This window comes from Panthera tigris, chromosome B3 (assembly GCF_018350195.1).
Source record: "Panthera tigris isolate Pti1 chromosome B3, P.tigris_Pti1_mat1.1, whole genome shotgun sequence".
Lineage (NCBI taxonomy): Eukaryota > Metazoa > Chordata > Mammalia > Carnivora > Felidae > Panthera > Panthera tigris.
The window spans coordinates 101579606-101599229 of record NC_056665.1 but is presented as its reverse complement, the minus strand read 5'-3'; the positions used below and the strand labels follow the sequence as shown (position 1 = coordinate 101599229).

The following is a 19624-nucleotide window of genomic DNA, read 5'->3' as shown; positions in this document are numbered from 1 at the left end:
TGCCTCTCTGTCAGAATCAATCAATAAATAAACATTAAAAAAAACCTAGTGTTGAATTCAGAAAAACTATAAGCTAAATGATAAAAAGAAAAAAAATCTAGAAAGATTCTGTGCTCTGATTTTTTTTTAAAATGGCTACAAACTCTTGCTCCGTTTTGAAGAAATCACAGACAATAGTGCATCAAGGGTGTGAATTATGCAGGGAAGACATACAGCAGCCAGAGTCAGGACCCGTATCCTCAAAGAAAGGTCCACCATACTATACAAAAACAGCACATGAATGTACATCTTCACACTTTAATATTTACGGTCTTATTCCTTTTTTTATGATTTCTTGCTTTAAACAGTCATGACAATCAACATATCCTGATCAAGTCAGTTAAGAGGTCCCCCACTGAAACTTATTCCCATTTCATAGATGAAGAAAGGAGCTTTAGAGGTCAAGTAACTTGTCCATCACATTTAATCATGGGTGCATTTAATCATGGGTGAGCTGCAATTGAAAACCAAAGCATCTGTTCTTGATCTTGATGGAAAACCGCCTCATCATTTATTCCCCCAAACTGAATATCTAACATGCCCTTGGCCTTATCATTTCCTGTGTGAGGCAGAAGACTGAAGTATAAAATAATCTGCTATGCATCTTTTAGCTCCATATGGATTTGCTGGGCTTTCCTGAAAGGGTGCATCTCAGCAAGGTTGGCTGTGAAACAAATCTCTAAAGCAAACCCTGTGCTCCCATTGGTTTCTCTAATTCTAGCCGTGGAATTCATCTATGGAAATGGCCCAGACTTTTGGCAAAGAATGATTACTCCAGGGTACGTTAGGATTTCAGCCTTTCTCTAATCCACAAAAATCTTATACAGCATTTTCCAGATTTTGGAACTCCCTGTCTTCCTTGCTTCTCCATCTCCATATCCTTCTCTTTTTTTTTTTTTTCCAACGTTTTTTATTTATTTTTGGCACAGAGAGAGACAGAGCATGAACGGGGGAGGGGCAGAGAGAGAGGGAGACACAGAATCGGAAACAGGCTCCAGGCTCTGAGCCATCAGCCCAGAGCCTGACGCGGGGCTCGAACTCACGGACCGCGAGATCGTGACCTGGCTGAAGTCGGACACTTAGCCGACTGCGCCACCCAGGCGCCCCTCCATATCCTTCTCTTAATTGACTTTCTGAGATTTCCTATATTCAGATACCATACTTTATCTAATAGAATGCTGAGAATGGGGGTGGCAGGAATGATATGTGCAGTGTTTAAGAGTTAGAAAATATACCCCAAATTGACAGTAATCACTGCCACTAAGATTTACCCTCACTTGAAACCATGAAATTCAAGGGCTTAATTTGCTTGATATTAAAGATGTCGAAGTATATACATACATACACACACACAGATATATATAGGTATGGATATGTAGATATATATATATATATGTAGATACAGATATGCTACATCATGATGTCTTTCTTTAAGGTAAGCTGAGTTTGTCCCTGGAAATCTTAAAAGTGAGAAAAGAAAAAAAAATAAGGAACTGCAAGATTAAAAGTTTTTTTTGTCCAATTGTGCGCGCGCGTGTGTGTGTGTGGAGTAGCCGCTATTAGACTATGACTTTAAATCTTGTGAAATAATAGAAATCCTAAGACTACAGGGCTCAAAAAGTCCTAAAGAAGCCATGTTATTCATTTCTTCCTCCTTCCTTCCCTCTTCTGGGCTAGTCCAATCTAAGTCCTTTATTCCAGCCAGAATCCATCCTATTTTTCAATTACAATAGAGAATTAGAAGACAACCGCCTTCCTCTGGCACTCATCTAGTGTTTATTAACAACGCTTACTGTCATTAGGGTCTAAAAAAATCCTCCTGGATAGGGGACGGATGGCACAGCCTCATGACCCAAGGCGCATGGCTCCTGAGGTCTTTGACTTTTCCCAAGCAGTCGGATCTCTGCTGACTCAAAATAAATGAGCAGACTTCCTGCTTACTATGGTGTTTTTTCGATTGTTCTTCCCCACGCCCCCAAAACCAAACACGAAGCGTGGTGAAGAAGAGCACAGTCCTGTAAAAACTCTGGACTCTTGGAAAGGGAGGATTAGGTAGTGGCCATATCAGGTCCTCTGAGATCTCGCTGAGCCACCTTCACACTGTAGTATCAGGAAGGCCAGGGCCACGCTTAAAAAAGTTTCCCCTGAAGGGAAAGGAAGCTGAAGCTAAAAATATCTCATGCCAGCTGTTACAAATGCGTCTCAAAGGAAGCAAAGCAACTAGAGTTACCTCTTTGAAGAGCAAACGAGGGGTTAAGGAAATAATGGAATTTTTCAGTTACATGCCAGGTTGGCTGGATTTGGGGGAGAAAGAAATTTTCCACCCAGAAAGTCTGCTGGTAAAAGACAAAATAATTCCATGAAGATCTAAAAGGAACTCCCAATGACACCAGAGGCTTAGGATGGGGGAGACCTGCCGCCTGCAAAAAAGAATCAGGGTCTGCAGGCCTTGACCTTCCGTTTCAGTTTCCAAGAGGCCACTCACAAGGCCTCTCTTCTTGTCAGGGCTACCTGAAAGCTGAATGGTGTCTCTCTTTCCCTTGAATATCTGGGTTCTCTTAGTTTTTTGCAGACTGACTGGAATGAGTTTGAAGTGGCTGTTGGTCTTGTAAGAAAATGTGAAGGGTTGGGGCGCCTGGGAGGCTTAGTGTCTCTCTCTCAATCTCTCTCTCTCTCTCTCTCTCTCTCTCTCTCTCTCTCTCTCTCTCTCGCCTCCGCAGGCTAAAACTCCTGAACTGTGAGATCATTCGCACCTGCCCGCCAATCAGTACTCCGAGAGTTTTAGCCTGCAGAGGCTCTCACGGGGGGGGGGGGGCAGTAAGTTAAGCATCCGACTTCGGTTCAGGTCATGATCTCACGGTTTGTGAGTTCAAGCCCTGTGTCAGGCTCTGTGCTGATAGCTCGGAGCCTGGAGCCTGCTTCAGAGTCTGTCTCTCTCTCTGTCCCTCCCCTGCTTGTGCTCTCTCTCTCAAAAATAAATAAACATTAAAAAAAATAAAAAGGAGAAAAAAAGAAAAGTGAAGGGCAGTGGGCAAAGGACTTCTTGAACCAAACAGGTATCTCTGAAGGAGCTGGCCCTGGCTAAAGAGGTCAGTTGATGAACTTGGAGGGGTTTTTCCAACTGGCAGGTCAGGGCTCTCCAAAGGAGCCACTTGCCCTGAGATCCACGACCCTTGCTCCTCATCTTTCCTGCTGGAGTAGTTTTGTTTCAGGTATTGGTTCCATGGCACCTAGTAACCGTCTTTCCCATAAATGGACGGACCCTCCACATTCCCAGAAGGCCAAATAACAAGGACCAAAGAAAGCCCAAGAAATATCCAGGCACTGGATGCCTCACTGTTTTTTGTTTTCTAACTTTTAATGTTCAAGCAACTATAGATTTACAAGAAACAGCAAAAATACTAGAGAGGGCTCATGTACCCATCTCCCAGTTCCCCCGAAGGTGACATTTTATCTAACTATAGGGCAATATCAAAATCAGAAACTTGACATTAACATGATACAATTAATGAGACTATGGTAGACCTTACTCGGATCTCAGCAGATCTGATCATACGCTGATTTGGGGGGGTGGGGGGTGGGGGGTGGGGAGGGCGTATGAATTTGTGCACAACCCTAGGGCATTGTTCACATGAATAAATTCATATAACTGCTGCCACAATCAAGATCACAGTATGTTATTAAGAGTCTGTTAGTATTGAGACCTAGTTGGTAAAATAAGTCACACACAAAAAAAGCAAGAGCAACAACAAATGTCACTATGAGGATTATGACAGAAGGCTAACTGACCAATATTATCACTAAATACTTAGTGAATTCCCAAAGACGTCTTCTCGTTTATTCTGGAAATTCATTAACTTCGTGAACATCTGCCTAGTGAGCCCAGGAATTTATTAAGTTCCTACTGTTCAGCAAACATTTATGGCAAGGCGGGCAGACAGGCTTCAGTTCACATGCCATCTCTTATTGAATTATAGTGGCTGCCTTGAGGGGCATATTGAGGAGGATTTGGAGGCCACATCTGGCCTTAGCAAGAGACAGCCATTATCTAACAGAGACACTCTGCCACGGGAGAATGGCAGCTGAACAGATGCCAGGAAATTGCCATCTCCCAAGTTTCGGTGACTTTTTGAGCCACACAGTGTTCTTTCCAGGTGCCAGGAAAGAGGGATAAAGACGACAACCCTTGTCCCCAAGGAATTTGTGATTGGGAAGGGGAGGCAAACTTGTCAACCAAGAATAGTGACACAGAACGCCAAGGGCTAATATTGAAATAGACGGGTCAGTGCAAAGCCAGTGCACTTGGGTGCAATTTGGGCAGAGTCTTACATCTGTGTGCTGTGGAGAACCCTGATTCAAGGGAGGCTGGCCCAGGTAGGGACAACTTCAGAGTCAAACAAGGGTCTACTAGCTAGTAACTGAGCCAATCTCCGAGGATAGGATTAAGAGGGACTGGCATGTGTCCTCAAGTCCAGAGCCAGACTCCATAGCCTGACTGCCTGGGTTCAAACCCCAATTCATCCACTTTGTTGGTCTGTGACACTGGGCAAGTTACTTAGCCTCTCTGTGCCTCAATTTTCCTCATCTGTCAAATGGTGATAACAATAATACCCACATTGGAGAGGTTATGAGGATTAAATGAGTTGATATTTATGTAAAAGGTGTTGAACAGTACCCAGCATGTAGTAAACAATATGCAGTTGTGTGCTATTACTGTTAATTTACTTTTTGATGACCTACAGTACCAAATTTTTTTTAATGTACGGTTTTCATTATCAGAAAAATCAATTGAGACTAATAAAAGAAATACGAAGGTTCCAAGCTGTACCATGAGACTGTAGAAGCAGGCAGTTTAAGTGGAATATAATTTTCGTTACCCAAAGTTTCAGACTTCTTGCCTCATACCAGGCTGGCTAGCAAATGTAAAGAATGTGAAGAAAAATCAAGTCTCGCAATGATCTTCCTTTCATTTGTAACTACAGCACATAGTTTCATTCCAGGTCAAACTCTGCCAGTGAAGACTAGAAACTGGCTAGAAAGGCAGTCCGGGGTAATGGAGGTGGCACTGACCTCCACACAAGGGGATTCTGTGGGCTCTTAAGAAATCCAGGAGATACTTTTCCCGAATGGTCTTTTCCTAATGGTTTGCTTTTTCTATAGCAGACTTCAGACAGGAAGCAAATGTAGAGATGCTAAGCCAGGTTCTATGCACCTTACCCTTGGAATTGCTTATAATGGCCAAAGCAAAGTTGACTAAGATTTGTGCACAGTCTGTGACAGCCAATACCTTGGTCCTTTCTGGTCCCATGGGCTCATGATGAAGAATCTGTACATTCTTGCTTTCAGTAACCAGACCCTGAGTAGCCTTACGAGGAGAGTGAGGTACTGAAAATTACATTCTTCCCTCTCTTCCGAAACACCTTGATGCTACCCTAAGTGTTTAATCAACTTCTCTGCTGTCCCAAACCATTTGTTTCTTTATTATGGAAGAGAAGGTCCAAAAGTCCTGTGTGATCTCACTTAATTTAACATCTGCAACTAATAAAAAGGTACTCTTGAGTCTGCTTAAATGGATGAAAATTGGTTGACTGTTGTTATATTAGGGTGTAGTTTTTGCCTCCCACTCTTAGCCTCATCTTAATCCCTTCTAAAACTCTGCATGGCACCATCATCTGCTTCTAATGCCCTCTAAACATCATTTTTCTCCATCTCAATGTTCTAGCACCTTCTCAAAGTCAACACACATCCAAGATTGGAGCTTGTAGCTAGTTTCTTTCCCTATCCTGCCTTTTATCTCTTTGGAATCACTAACATAACTTTCTTCAGCCCCCAAATGCCTACCATCTGGGAAGTACCCACCCCCTCAATTTACCTCTAATATACCTTCTTGATAAATCCAGTGGTTAATTCTTGGTCCTCACCTTAGTAGACACGTCAGTAGAATTTTACTCACTTGATCACTTTTTCCCCTTGAAACATGTTCTTCATTCGCCTTGTAAGACATACACACACCTGAGTTTTTCCTTACTTCAGTGGTTTCTCCTGCATTTCTTCTGCTTTGTCCTCGGCTTCCCCAGCCTTCATGTTGAAGTGCCCAGGCTCAGTCCTTGGTCCTCTTCTCTACTGACATCTCTGGTTTGGTAATCTTAGTTTCATAGCTCTAAATGCTACTCATGTGCTGGTAACTCCCAAATGTCTATCTTCGGATTGGTCCTCTCTCCCAAACTACATACTCATACATCCAAATGCCTACTAGACACCTCCGATTGTCAAATGGACACACAGATTCATCACAGATGACCCAACTCCAAATCTTACCTTCAAACTTAATAAACAGAAACGTTCTCCATCCTTCCAGTTGCAGAAGCAAAAACTTTCGAGTCATTCTTGAATCCTTTCCCTTATACTCTTCATTTATTTTGTCAGGAAATGCCACTTACTGTACTTCCAAAATAGATCTAGATTCTGACCACTTTTCCCCCTTCTTCTTCAGCCACCCCAGGCAAAGTCAGCACCCTCCTGCCTGGATTACTGCAATAGCCTCTTAACTGGTCATTGTGTTTCTGTCCTTGCCCTTGTATAGTTTGTTCTTAATACAGGAGCCAAAGGGATCCCTTTAAAATGTAAGGTCATGTCCCTCGTCTGCCAAAAACCCTCCAATGGCTTCCTGGTTTACTGAGAGCAAAAGTCAAAGTCCTTGCAATGCCCTGCAATGCCCCATAGGATCTGTCTTTCCCTGTTACCTCTGCAAGCTCCACCACTGTCTATGTCGCTCTCTTTCAGCCACTGGTCTTCTTGCTTTTCCCCAGCAAGCTGGGAAAAGATCTTGGGATTTTTGCTCAAGCTTTTTCTCTGGCTGGACTGTTCTTCCCCCAGACTCTCACTTGGCTAACCCCCTTACCTCCTTCAAGTCTTTGTTCACACATCACCTTCTCGATGAGGTCTACCCTGACCACCCTATTTATTACTATAATCACCTCACCATCTAGGCCTGATCCTACTGACCCTACTCTGTTTCTTATTTCCATGCCACTTATCAATCTCTAACACATTATATAATTTCCTCATATACTATAATAGTGTAGACGCAACTCCACAAGGGAGAGCATCTTTGGTCTGCTGACGCACCAAGTGCCTCGAGTAGATTAAGCATATAGTAGGTACTCAATAAACACTTCCTAAGTGAATGAATGAAAAAATAAATGAATCTGTAATGTATGTCCAAAGTCAATACTGAATCCTAATTCTAATAATTATACCCAGGAACGTTTCTAGCATCAATTTCTTCTGCTCCATGCCTGTTCCTAACCCCATGATACCTTTGAAACTCACTGATGTTGTAGTCATCCCTTGTCATTCATCTGGCGTGCACATAGCAGACCAGGCCCCCTTACAGCATTGCTCATATCACTGTCATACAGATGGTGTTATGGCTGGCCTCTTTAGAGCTCTCAGATCCCCTCCCTGTCTACTTTTATTGCTTTCTTTCACGAGCTATTTTTCCTTTGCGAACCTTTCCTTCTTCTTCACTGTCTTCCAACCCTGCGTGCTCACTATAACTTCCACCCTTTTGCTCGCAATGAATGTTCCTACCCTTGGTCCCCCCACTCCTGCCATCTCCATCATAGCTTACTTGCCCCAATTCTTGCAAAAGCTTTCTTGACCCTGCAGTTCACAAGAATCTTTCCATTTCAAACATTCACAGTGCTTACAGTACAGACCCCCCATTCAGTTGACACAATCCTGTATCGCCCTATGGCAGCTGTTAGAGTTATTTTTTTTTAACTGCGTTTTTATGTAATGCATGGGTTTTTATGCAAAATTTTTGCAGATTAGTCTGGCTAAAAGAAGATATTTCATTTTTAATTGTGAGACTGATTGATATACCTTCTCTCTCTTGTTATATTATAGGTTCCCTGAAAGTGAATCACTTTCCTTAAGCTTCTTTATATTTTCCACGGACTCAAACACAGTACTCGGTACCCAGAAAGTGGATAGTGTTTTCAGTGCAGTTGAATGATGCAGAATCCACACAGGGAGGAGGCCACAAATGCTAAGGCACTTTGCTGGAGCATAATGACCAAGGGAACCAAACGTTAGTGGAACAAACCAAGATTAAAACCCAAAAACTGTGTAAGAAGGTTGTCTTCTAGTTAGTTTCTTTTCATTAGCTGTCCTTGATGTGACTGATAATTTGAAAATGTGAAGCACTAAATGATGATCTCAGTTCTCTTACTATGATTTATAAATTATGTTGCTTTGTGTAGATATCTTTTTCCATTTTGAAAGAAAGAAGACATGTAGCTCTTTAGTGCAATAGAAGAGATCCTGGAGCCTTCAGTCCAATCCATTTTCTACTGCGGTGAAATGGTCAAAAGCCACAGCATACTCAAGGACACCTAGTCTATTCTGCATGGCCCTGGGCTCTGGAAAGGTGCTTCATCAGATGACGACCAGAAGGTGCAAATGCAGGCACAGACTCTGGGGTCAGTGTTAGCACTTTGCCCCTCACTATCTTTCCCATTCTCACTGATTCACTTAGCAGACCCTGTTGCCAGCTCTGACCAGCGCTGGGCATCTACATGTGTAATCTAAAGTAACTTCACCACAGTCCTTCAAAGATGGGTATCATGAATGTTCATTGTACAAGTGAGGACCTTGCTCAGAGAGGTTAAGTAACTTGGCCAAGCTGTAGTTAGCAAACTGTAGATCTGAGATTTGGACTTAGCAGGGCATTGACACCAAGGTTCCTGTCCTTTCCGTTTTGTCAAACTGCCTCCCAGGTGCTCAGGAGATATTTAATAGAGGCACGAGTGAATGCATGACCCAAAAGTTGGCAGTTTTGACAAACACAATTTAACCACCATCGACAATGCAGAAGACTGAAGCAATGACATTCATGTTTTGTTAAAGAGATATTGAAATACAAGTGTTGACATGGCCTAAGTGTTTGCATGAAACTTGCTGGAAGACAGATCTAAGATTTCTTTGCCAATGCTCTGAAACAGGGCTCCAACCCCTTTCTTCTTCCTGACATATGTAATCTAGTTATCTCGTTAAACCTTCAAGTCTTTTTCTCCTCAAGTACTACACAGGGACCCAGAGATCTGGGAGGCCATGACAGTCGTTTCTGCATCACCTCCGCTCTGTAGGCTGGAGGGCCACAGTAAAAAAGGAAAGTACCCATTGACTACAATCTGATAACCATCTTGAATGTACACATCTTGTCAAGAGACAGCCCTGAATGTGCAAATCAGTAGAGACAGAAATATGATGACCCAAGAATAACTTGAAGACAAGTGACATAAAATTCAACCCCTTAAAATATAAAAGACCAAGTTCTGAGAGGGCAGGCAGCTTGGAGCTCACATCTCTCCCACCTATCAAAGAGTTTTGTAACAATTACTAGATTCTGTCCCTGACCCAGGAAACTTGGGCCAAAAAGCTCTGTCATCCAGCCTACATGTGTCTGCTTTAACAGTCCCTGCCATCACTCTTTGTCACACACAAGCTAGTGAAACTGTTCCCCGGATTACTAGTCTGTGAAACAGACTGTCCTCAGAACCTCTTACATAATAAATTAATGATGCAATAATCACTTAATTCCCCAAATGTACTAGTTATCAATATCTCAGTGTAAAAATAGAGAAAAAAGGAATTAAAAATCTCATTTTGTAGCATTATGAATGCAGTATCTTAAGTATTTCCTCGGTTATTCCACTAAGGTCCTGTTTCAATTAATGTAGTTATAATTCGACACTCCTATGTATTTGAGAAAGCCATTTAAAAGGGCCCATTAGCAAAAAGATCCAAGTGGAGGTAGAGGCCAAGAAGCTGTCACCGCTAATTCTTAATACTCTCAGATCTTTTAATTGGGGGTTCCTGCATGTTGACAGGCACGTAAGGTCTAACCACAAAAGCTTTCCACTGAGAAAGTTATCTCACTGCAGACACTGTATTCACGAACACACGCAAGTAGCATGGATGATTTCTGTTCAATGACAGGCCCCCCTCCCATACTGTCACTTTACAGAAGCACAAATGGCACGTCTGTCACTTTGCTCAGCCTAAGTGGGGAGCCATACAGAGGATTCCCAGCCCTAGTCCCAGCTGCGAGCAGGGTACTTTGCCTTAGTGGTCAAAAGAGCAGAAAGCTGTCCTCTGCTCTCCCCTTCTGCAGAACGGTTCCTGACCCGCCTCTCCTAGGTGAGGCGGAGTGAGAAAAGGCCACAGCACAGAGCAGCATTCTCAAGTTAGCAAACCTACTTCCCTGGTCAGGAGGAAAAGTGCCCCCAACAACTGGGGCTAAAAACCAGAAAGTGCAAGGGAGGGAACATTCCAGGGTGAAATGAAAAAAAGGGAAAAAAAAAAAAAAAAAAAAAGGAAGAAAGAAAGAAAACAGAAAAAAAAAAAAACAAAACAAAGAAAATGCACAAACCCCATGAGGGCATCTGGTTAACCATGGGTTAGAATCAGGTTTAGAGAATCACTCATAACTCAGTGTTTTGGCAAATCCGAAAACTCCAGGGCGAAAGGCATGCGGGTAAAAGGCATTTCTGCTCGTGGAAACGGGAAGTTTCCTTCTTTCACCACTTACTCTTCTCTCAAACGTATTTATTTTTCAGTCTGTTTATAACCCAAATTTGGACCATCACTCATTTCTACCTGCCCAGCATTTTTATCCTTCCAGAGTCAAAAGAGCAACAGGTATGGGATGCAAAGATCCCCTTCCCACAGCCAATTCCCATCGGCCCGTCTCTCCCAGGGTCATGGGGTGCTCAGAGCAGACATTCGCAGTGGGACATGCCACACACAGCAAGTCACCAAAGCACACTGCTTTACGGGCTTCCTGGGAACTTACTTGTACTTGTGCTGGTTCCAATCGTATTGATTGTGGTGGGGACAGATGAAGAGGAGTAGAGGGGCACATGGCCGTTCTCACACCCCAGGCTTTTGTCCTGCCAGTTGGAGGCGTTGATGCAAATCCCCGAATCCCGAGAGTTCTGCCACCCATTGAGCTTGTCATCGGAGTTCTGTCTTTGGTGATAGTAGTGAGTCTGCCCATAATCCACAGAGTCTGAGCGGCTTCGGTTCTGGCCGCCGAAGCTGGTCGACGTGCGGTCCTCCAAGTGGTTCAGCCACATGGCTAAAGCACTGCGGTCTTCCAACGAAGTGGCCGGATGTATCAAAGCATAGGACAGCAGCTGCCTGCTCTCCTCGATGTGCTGGTTGTGTTCAATAGAGTGAGCCAGGATTTTGGGCAGCAGTTTCATATACTCAACTTTTGCATCGAGGTTTCCTGGCTTCAGCAAAGGCAGGTGAGTTAACAGGAGGGAAATCACTTTATCCTTGGATTCCTGTTGCCATTGGTTAATGATTCCTGAAAAGGAAAATATACGGGGCAAATAAGCAAATACACCCACAATGGCATGAAACACCGCACTGTAGAGAGAATTCCTATGGGTTAGAGTCTCAATCTATATACCCTGGCTGAATGTTTCTCAAAATGGCCCACTCATCAGGTTGGATGACTGACTCCGGGATGTCGGGGGGCACTGACATCAATGAAACACAGAACAAATGTTCTTAGAGGTTCGGGTGCTCAATCTAATTCCCATTCAGGTCTCCAAAGAGGCTACAACTACTTTGGTACAACCAAATAGAACTTACAGCCCTGCACTCTTTCTTAGAAAAGTCCAGACACACCTTCAGATAGGGGGATAAGGAATAAGAAAATCTCCACAGAAAAGCAAGTGTTGTCAAACGTTCGTTGGATCTCTTGGAGGTAAGGCTGCTTTCCCTACCCCAGACATCTGTGGAAAAGTAGTTTACACCCTGGCAAAGGCATCTGTGTGAAGTAAAACTTCCTAGATGGAGAAATCTGTCAGAAAAAGAAAGAGCTCCCCTCATCTCAGTGCAGGATGCACTTTCTCATGAGAAGCTACCTCAGAAAACAATTGTGATCTCAAACCCGGGATGGGACTTAGCTCCAGTAGCACCTCCGATCACACGTGATAAGCAAGCTATTTTTCTTCATGTATAGAAAATCTGGTTAGTTGTCTTTATTATGGTAAAATATATATAACATAATATCTACTATTTTCACCATTTTCAAGCATGCAGTGGTGTGGCTTTAAGGACATTCACAATGTTGTGCAGCCATCACCACCATCCATCTCCAGATCTTTTTCATCTTTTCAAATTGAAACTCTGTACTCACTGAATGATCCCTCCATATTTCTCCCCTCCCCCAGCTCCTGGCAACCACCGCTGTATTTTCTGTCTGTCTATTTGACTACTCTAGTTACCTCTTGTAAGTGAAATCATACAGTATTTGTCCCTTTGTGACTGGTTATTTCACTTGGTATCATGTCTTCAATGTTCATGTGTGAGAAGATCCATTTTTAACACACTCTCAAGGATCCCTTCTTGTTGCCTTCTACTCAAAACACACACTTGTTGCCTTTAGGTAAACATGGATAAACAATGTACTTTGCCTTGACTGGCCTTTGAGAAGTAGCTTGTTCTGGAAACTGATAGTTATCCTGAAGATCTCAGGCCACAAGAAAGAAAGCTCCCTTCCTGAAAAGACACTCCTGACAGCTGAAGACATTGCCTCTTGACTACAAATTACCCTACAATAGGCCAGGGCAGGGCAGTCCTACTGGCTTTCAAGAGGAATCTGCAGAGTTGAAAGGGAGTATCTGGAATTTAGCAGAAGGACTTCACAATTCCAGTTAGACAAACATAACAGAACAAGCTCAAGAATCATTGTTGACCAGAAGCTACAAATGCATCAGTCAAGTACTATAAAGCCCCTCGAGATCAAGGGTGTATTCAAAGAAAAGTATCAGGCAAGGAAGACATGATATATACCGAATGAATATAAGCTCCAGAACCTGGCAAACCTGGGCATGAATCCCAGATCTGCCACTTAATTTGCAGTGGGACCTTGTTAAGTTACTTCACCTACCTGAGCGTCAACTTCCTCATCAGTTAAGACTGTTACCAACAGCATCTGTCCCTCCTTGTGTGGTAATGCATTAAAAGGACCATCAAGTACTTGATGGTGGACATAATTTCTTCTACTTGTCTCTGCAGTACTCAGGCCCACATTAGAGCCATGTTGGTTGGTTTTGGATACCGAGTTTTAAAAGTAATATATAGAGTCAAAGGATTACCCAGGGAAGATCATTTAAAAATATCAGAGTTGGAAGAGGTAGGAAGTCAAAAGCTGAAAGAAAATGGGGCTACTGGGCTTACAGGTGAACGATATGAAGAGACACTCAACTCTTTTCAAGTGGGGATTTCATAAGAAGATGAAGAGCCAACTATTTGAAGTAGAAGTCTTCAAATCGAAGCGGCAGAGATTAAGATTGGATGTGGAGAAGAAATGAAGTGCCACAATGACAAAAGACCCAGAGGAGTCACCAAGGAAAGCCTTATAATCTATGTGCTGGAGGCCTGAAAAATAGAGATAGATGCCTAAGGAAGCACTGATGGATAGGAACGTAATGTGAGCTACACACGGTATTTATAACTTCCTAATATTAAAAGAAAAGTGAAAAGAGGGAGGGGAAATTAATTGTAATGATGTATTTTCTTTAATCCAATGTATCAAAATACTATTTCAACTTGTAATCAACTATAAATTATTGAGGAAACATTCTACATGCCTGTCTTTGCATTAAGTCTTCGGAACGCAGGGTGTATATTACCACCGATATCACATCTTAACTTGGACTACCCACAGCGGAAGTGCTCAGAAGCCATGTATGCTGGAGGCTACAGAACGGGCTAGCCACAGAGCTGGAGACATTCAGATGGGGAAGGCGGATGGCAGGAGGGCACAAGTGACCTCAGCACGTCCCTCCCAGCTCCAGCTCTATATTTAGCTACCTGTCACCTGACAAAAGACAACCCTGGTGCATGCATTCCGTTAGGTATGGCTTCCCTTTTAAAGTAGCTTTGGGAGACGGAGGAAGCACCAGCTCTAACTTCCCATCAATACATTTTCAGCAAACACCCAGCATGTTTTTAATTACAAGTATGCTTCGGATAAAGATAAAATCTATTCATTAAGCCCAAGGAGCTCAAGAGGCACTGGCAAGAAGCAAAAGGTCCTGAGAGGAAGATCAATCTGTCTGACGTCAATCAGATGATCAGATGTAGCTAGTATACACCCTGGAAAACGTAGACTTAGAAATACAATGCAGGAACAACTCTTAATACAAGTTCACGAGGCTGAGGAACTCCCTAGGTTTCTGCGAGGTCACTTCCCTGTTTGGGTATTCTACCCTTCTGCAAAAGGTCAGCCTTAAAAAAAAAAAAAGGGAACAAAAACAAAACATAAATAGGACTCAGAGTGCAAACTAAACATGTTATCTCCATGTAAGCACTCTGGGTCAGGGGTAACCTGGGAGCCAGAGGAGGAACAAGTGCAGCAAAGAGGAAAGGAAAACAAGAGACCTCTGGCCCTGGTCCCTCCCAGGCCTGAAACGGTTCTTTCTGCATTCTCGGTTCAGGGCTTGGATGCTGTGGGACTGTGGTGTAGCCAGGAAGACCACCCTGACTTTTGTGTACTGCCACTGGGAACATGGACCCAAGATAGCCCTCTGAGGGCTTGTACTACTGGGTCAAACTATTCTGCAGCAACTACAGACACCACGCTGACAGCTGATGGTATTGAATGGTCTCTATGTGCCAGGCACTCTTCCAACCGCTGTGCGTGTAATTACTCATTTAAATCTCACAAGAAACTTATGAGATAGGTCCTATTACAGTCTAATTTTACAGATGAGGATACAGAGGCACAGAGAAGTCAAGCAATTTGCCTCAGGTCCCCCTGGCTAGTGAGGTGGCAGAATGGGGGTATACAAATGAGCATAAAGATACATAATGATTATCATGCTAGAAGAGTTTGGCCATAAGTTCAATACATTAATATTTATAATATAGATAATATGTGTAATGTGTAACATAGTATCCACATTATAAATATTATATCATATATGATATATAATTACATATAAAAGGTGTATATGTGTATTATATTTACAAAGACAATAATATGAATATATCAATAGAGTACATGGATCAGCAGAAGACTTGCCAGCTATGGAAGGGCAGGAAAAAAAGGAGTTGCAGAGACAACGTAGGTGACACTTACTGTGGGTTTTAAAATATGTCCACACCTTCTTTGACATTCCTGTCTAAAAGATGGAGCCTAATGAATTCATTTCTCCTTCAGGGCAGGCTAGACTTAGGGAGTCATTTCTAGCAAATTGAGTGTAGCGGAAAAGACAGTGTGTGAGTTCATGGATTAGGTTATAAAAGGCACTGGCGGCTTTTGCCTTGCTTTCTTTTGGGTTACTCACTCTGGGGGAAGTTAGTTACCATGCTATGACGATACTCAAAGAACCCAGAAGGGAGAGGGGTCTTGAAAGTGAGGAACTGAGGCTTCCTGCCAACAGCTAGCACTGACTTGCTAGCCATGTGAGGGAACCATCTTGGAAGCAGAACCCCTGGCCCCTTAAGCCTTCAGATGACTGCACTCTGGACCACATTTGGGAGACCCTGAGCCAGAACCTCTCATATTCCTGATCCATAGGAATTGCATGTGATAACGTGTTTATTTTTCCTTATCTGCTAAGTTTTGGGTAATGTGTTATGTGATCAAAAAAAAAATACAATATACCTCTTCAAAACTGGAATACACCTCTGGAAAAATTAAGCGTTAGCATTGGCTTTGAGCAGTTCAGCCCTTCAGGCAAAATCATTCCCATTCTGAGATCAACTCATGAAGCTAACCTGTTGCCACTCAACAGTCACCTCAGCCTCCCTCATCCTGATTATCCACTCGCCAAACAACTTTTGGACTATGATTTCGCTCCCGGTATCTTCATTCCTGGGTGAGAATGAACTGACCATACAGACTTGGATCGTCTCTTGCAAGATTCTGTGATGATAGCTTTTCAGGGCGAGTTAAATGGTTTCTGATCATGATTTGGCTTCCTGTGGAGGCCTTCCTGTGCTGAGTATATGGACTTGGAGTACATCTGGTCCCTCTGATGATGGCTCCTCATGGCAAGCTAATAAGCCAGGATTGCAAGGTCTACTACTTTCTAGTTAGTACTGAGTCAGTCTCTCAGGGTAAGCATCCCCAGGACACTGATCAGAGAATAAGCATCTCCACCTTCAAACAGAAGCCTGGTCCTACATGTGGGGACTTGGTACATGAGAGCTAGGTCCTGTCCAGCTGCCCTGCCCATTGGTCTTCTTTGCGGCATTCACACCACCTTCCAGAGAGCAAGGAGATTTTACTGAGATGTGTAGTCAACAGATTTTCCTTACTGGGGAAGACTTAGAAATCCTGAAACTTGCAATGAGTCAATCACTTCTGTGATGCAGTTTCTGTTATCATACACCCCAATACCACTGTATTTAGTAGACACTCTGGAATACAGAGGTCCAAGAACAGCAAGATTCAATGGTGCCAACTCACCTCTACTACTTTCTCTGAATATTTTCTCTAGATAAGGAGCAAAGATGTTATTTGCTGGATGTTTTACGTGGGTAAAAGTTGATGATTTATAATTTACAAACCAGTGACATAGGAGTAGTAAAAAAATCCTGAAAGAGCTATAATAAAAGACCATGAGGATTAGGAAACTGTCCCAATGATTCTTAGAGTGACAAAGATTGTGCTTAAATACCAAGTCTGGTATTATTACTACACAATAGTATGTCAATGTTTAAGGGTTCCAGTTGTTAGTAAATTACCCTTGAATTGCTATTTTATTATACCCTTGTTTTCGGTTTAATAACATTTACTATAAAAGGGTTTCTCACAAGTATATTTAGGCAATTTGTTCATGCGAGAAATGGCTGGAAATTAAGTGCACACACACAAGAAGTACTGTTTAAATAAATGCAATAAAAGGCAGGAATTCTAGTGGATCTTAAATGGTCAAATTCTCCTTGGAAGGATTTCTATTACACGTCATGTACTAAAGCTTTCTAAATGTAGTGCAACTCTGCACAACTTGGGGACAGATGGCCAGTGGTAATAACAGACACTATGCATTTGGTAGGAATGTGAGCTGACAGGGCACCTAAAAAGTCGGGGGGAAAAATGTCAAATCCCAACATGGCAACGGTGGGATTCTTGTGCTGGCACCTGCACTTGTCTATCGTCTCCTAAGGTGCCTACTTGAGCTAGAAATGACTGGACAAACACCCCCATAATTTGGTGGAGCCATATAAGACATGTGGATTAGACTAGCTGTTATGGGGGACTGGGACAGCATGCAGTTACTGAGCCCCTATAGCTGCAGGTGGTGCTTTGAGCAGACATAAAGGACTGGATAGATAGAAACCTTCTCCGTTTTCAAGGAGGGTGACTGCCAGCTTCCAAGGTGGCTCCCATGGACCCTTGCCTTTCAGTATTCACACTCTTGTGTATTCTCCTCCCACACTGAATCCAAACAGGTCTGTGTGACCGATAGAGTGTGGTAAGGTGTTCTGAGATTAGGTCATAGAAGGCATTGTAGCTTCCACCTCCTCTCTTGGCTCCCTCACTCTGCAGGAAGGTAGCTACATCAATTATGAAGACACTCAGGCAGCCCTGGGGGAGGCTTGTGTGGGGAGGAAATCGGACCTCCTGCTAACAGCCAGCACCAACTTGCCAGCCATGTGAGTGAGCTACCTTGGAAGTGGATTCTCCAGTTCTAGTCAATGTCTTGACTGCAACCATGCAAGAGACCTTAAGCCAGAACTATCCAGCAAGGTTGTCCCAAATTTCTGACCCTCAGAAAACTGTGAGGGGAAGATGATGTGAAGCTCTTAAGTTTTGGGGTGATTTGTTACACAGCAATAGGTGATGAATATAGCTTACTAGTTAACTAATTAGAGCTTCATGTTATTTGGTAAAAAAACAAAAAAATCACTATAAAATGCTACTGCCCCAGGGCTCCTGGGTGGCTCAGTTGGTTAAGCGTCCAACTTCAGCTCAGGTCATAATCTCACAGTTTGTGAGTTCGAGCCCCGCATCGGGCTCTGTGCTGACAGCTTGGAGCCTGGAGCCTGCTTCGAATTCTGTCTCCCTCTCTCTCTGCTCCTCCCCCACTCATGCTCTGTTTCTCTCTCTCCTTCAAAAATAAATAAAAACAAAAAAAATTTTTTTTAATGCTACTGCCCCTTGAATTCACTAGAAAAGAAAGGAATCTATGTAGTAGACTGCATAGCCCATTATAACCATTAGAGCTTTCTCTGGGACCATGAGGGTCATTAGCTGTTGGTCATTCACTGACTATCCTCAAAGGGTACCTGTGACTTGAACAGACACCTACAATATCCACTTACCCTCCCAAGTGATCTGGTCATTCTTCCATGAGGTCTCCTTTGCTCCTGAAGGACCCAGACCAGTAGTCAACTAGTCCTGAGATCTTGGCCAAGAGCTCAAGTTAGGGCTGGGATTCACATTCAGGTTTCTGACCTCCTCCTGGCCATGGCTAACTTTTGCAGGTCTAAGGCTGCCCATTCCCAGCGGGCACATAAAACTGGCCAGCTCCCCTGACCACCTGCCTCAGTTTTGACCTCGTGTCTGTACAGACGACTCCCACATTTGTATCTCTGGCCCAGGTCTCATCTTGGATGCACATTCAGTTGCATCTTCTACACGTCCACTTGGATGATCTCAAAGTTACTCTGTCCAAAACTGAGTTCCCCCTCTTGCTGTCACTAGATCTGCTCCTTCGGTCCTCTGTTCTATCTCAGCAATGGCTCGTCTATCTTTCCAGTAGCTCAGGTTGAAACCTTCGAGCATCATGGACTGACTACTCCTCTTATATCCCATGTTTAATCTGTTAGCAACTCTGTGTGCTGAATCTTTAAAACATACCCAGATTCTAACCACCTCTCACCACGCTTCTGCATTCCATCCACCTCCTGCCCCACAAACAACATAACGAACAGAATCATCTTTTTATACTGGAAGATAGGTCATGTCACTTCTCTGATCAAACATTCCAACAGTTTCTCATCTCTGAGCAAAAGCCATACAATAATGTATTAGGTCCTCTATGATGGAACCTCATTCCCCACTACTGGTCCCTCGTTCTTTTCAGTCCATTTGGATTCCTTGTTGTTTCTTTCACATGCCAGATATGTACTACCCCTCAACCTTTGCATTTGCTGTTTCTTCTGCCTGGAATGCTTTTTCCCCTACCCAGATCCACATCCAGCCCCTCTCAGTTATGTCTTTGCTTAAATGTTGCCTTCTGAGTGAGAACTTCTCTGTCCACAGTATTTTAAATTGCCCATATTACTCCCTCACCTTACACTTCCTTATCCACCGTGCCTTGCTTTATTTTTCTCCATAGCATTTACCATGTGACCTGTTGTGTATCACACCTATTTTCTGTACTTCTCCACTAGACAATAGCTCTATGTGGGTAGTAATGTTGTGCCCATTTTCCCATGCATTGTCATTTCTTTATCAATCGCATTTTTAAATGGCTACATAAAGTTGTTCCCAGGCATTTTGTTTGAGAGTGGTTTGTTAGACTTTGGGATTTCTTACTCA

General features: G+C 43.1%; 1 protein-coding gene across 5 annotated transcripts in view; it reads right to left on the bottom strand.

Annotated features, from left to right (window-relative positions):
• The window catches only part of SAMD4A (sterile alpha motif domain containing 4A), a 207795-nt gene that overhangs the window by 73139 nt on the left and 115032 nt on the right, over positions 1 to 19624 (bottom strand). For all 5 annotated transcript variants that reach the window (XM_042989732.1, XM_042989734.1, XM_042989731.1 and 2 more), the window contains exon 2: positions 10901 to 11419. In XM_042989732.1, the coding sequence (XP_042845666.1) occupies positions 10901 to 11419 (519 nt within the window). The remainder of the gene's footprint in view (positions 1 to 10900; positions 11420 to 19624) is intronic.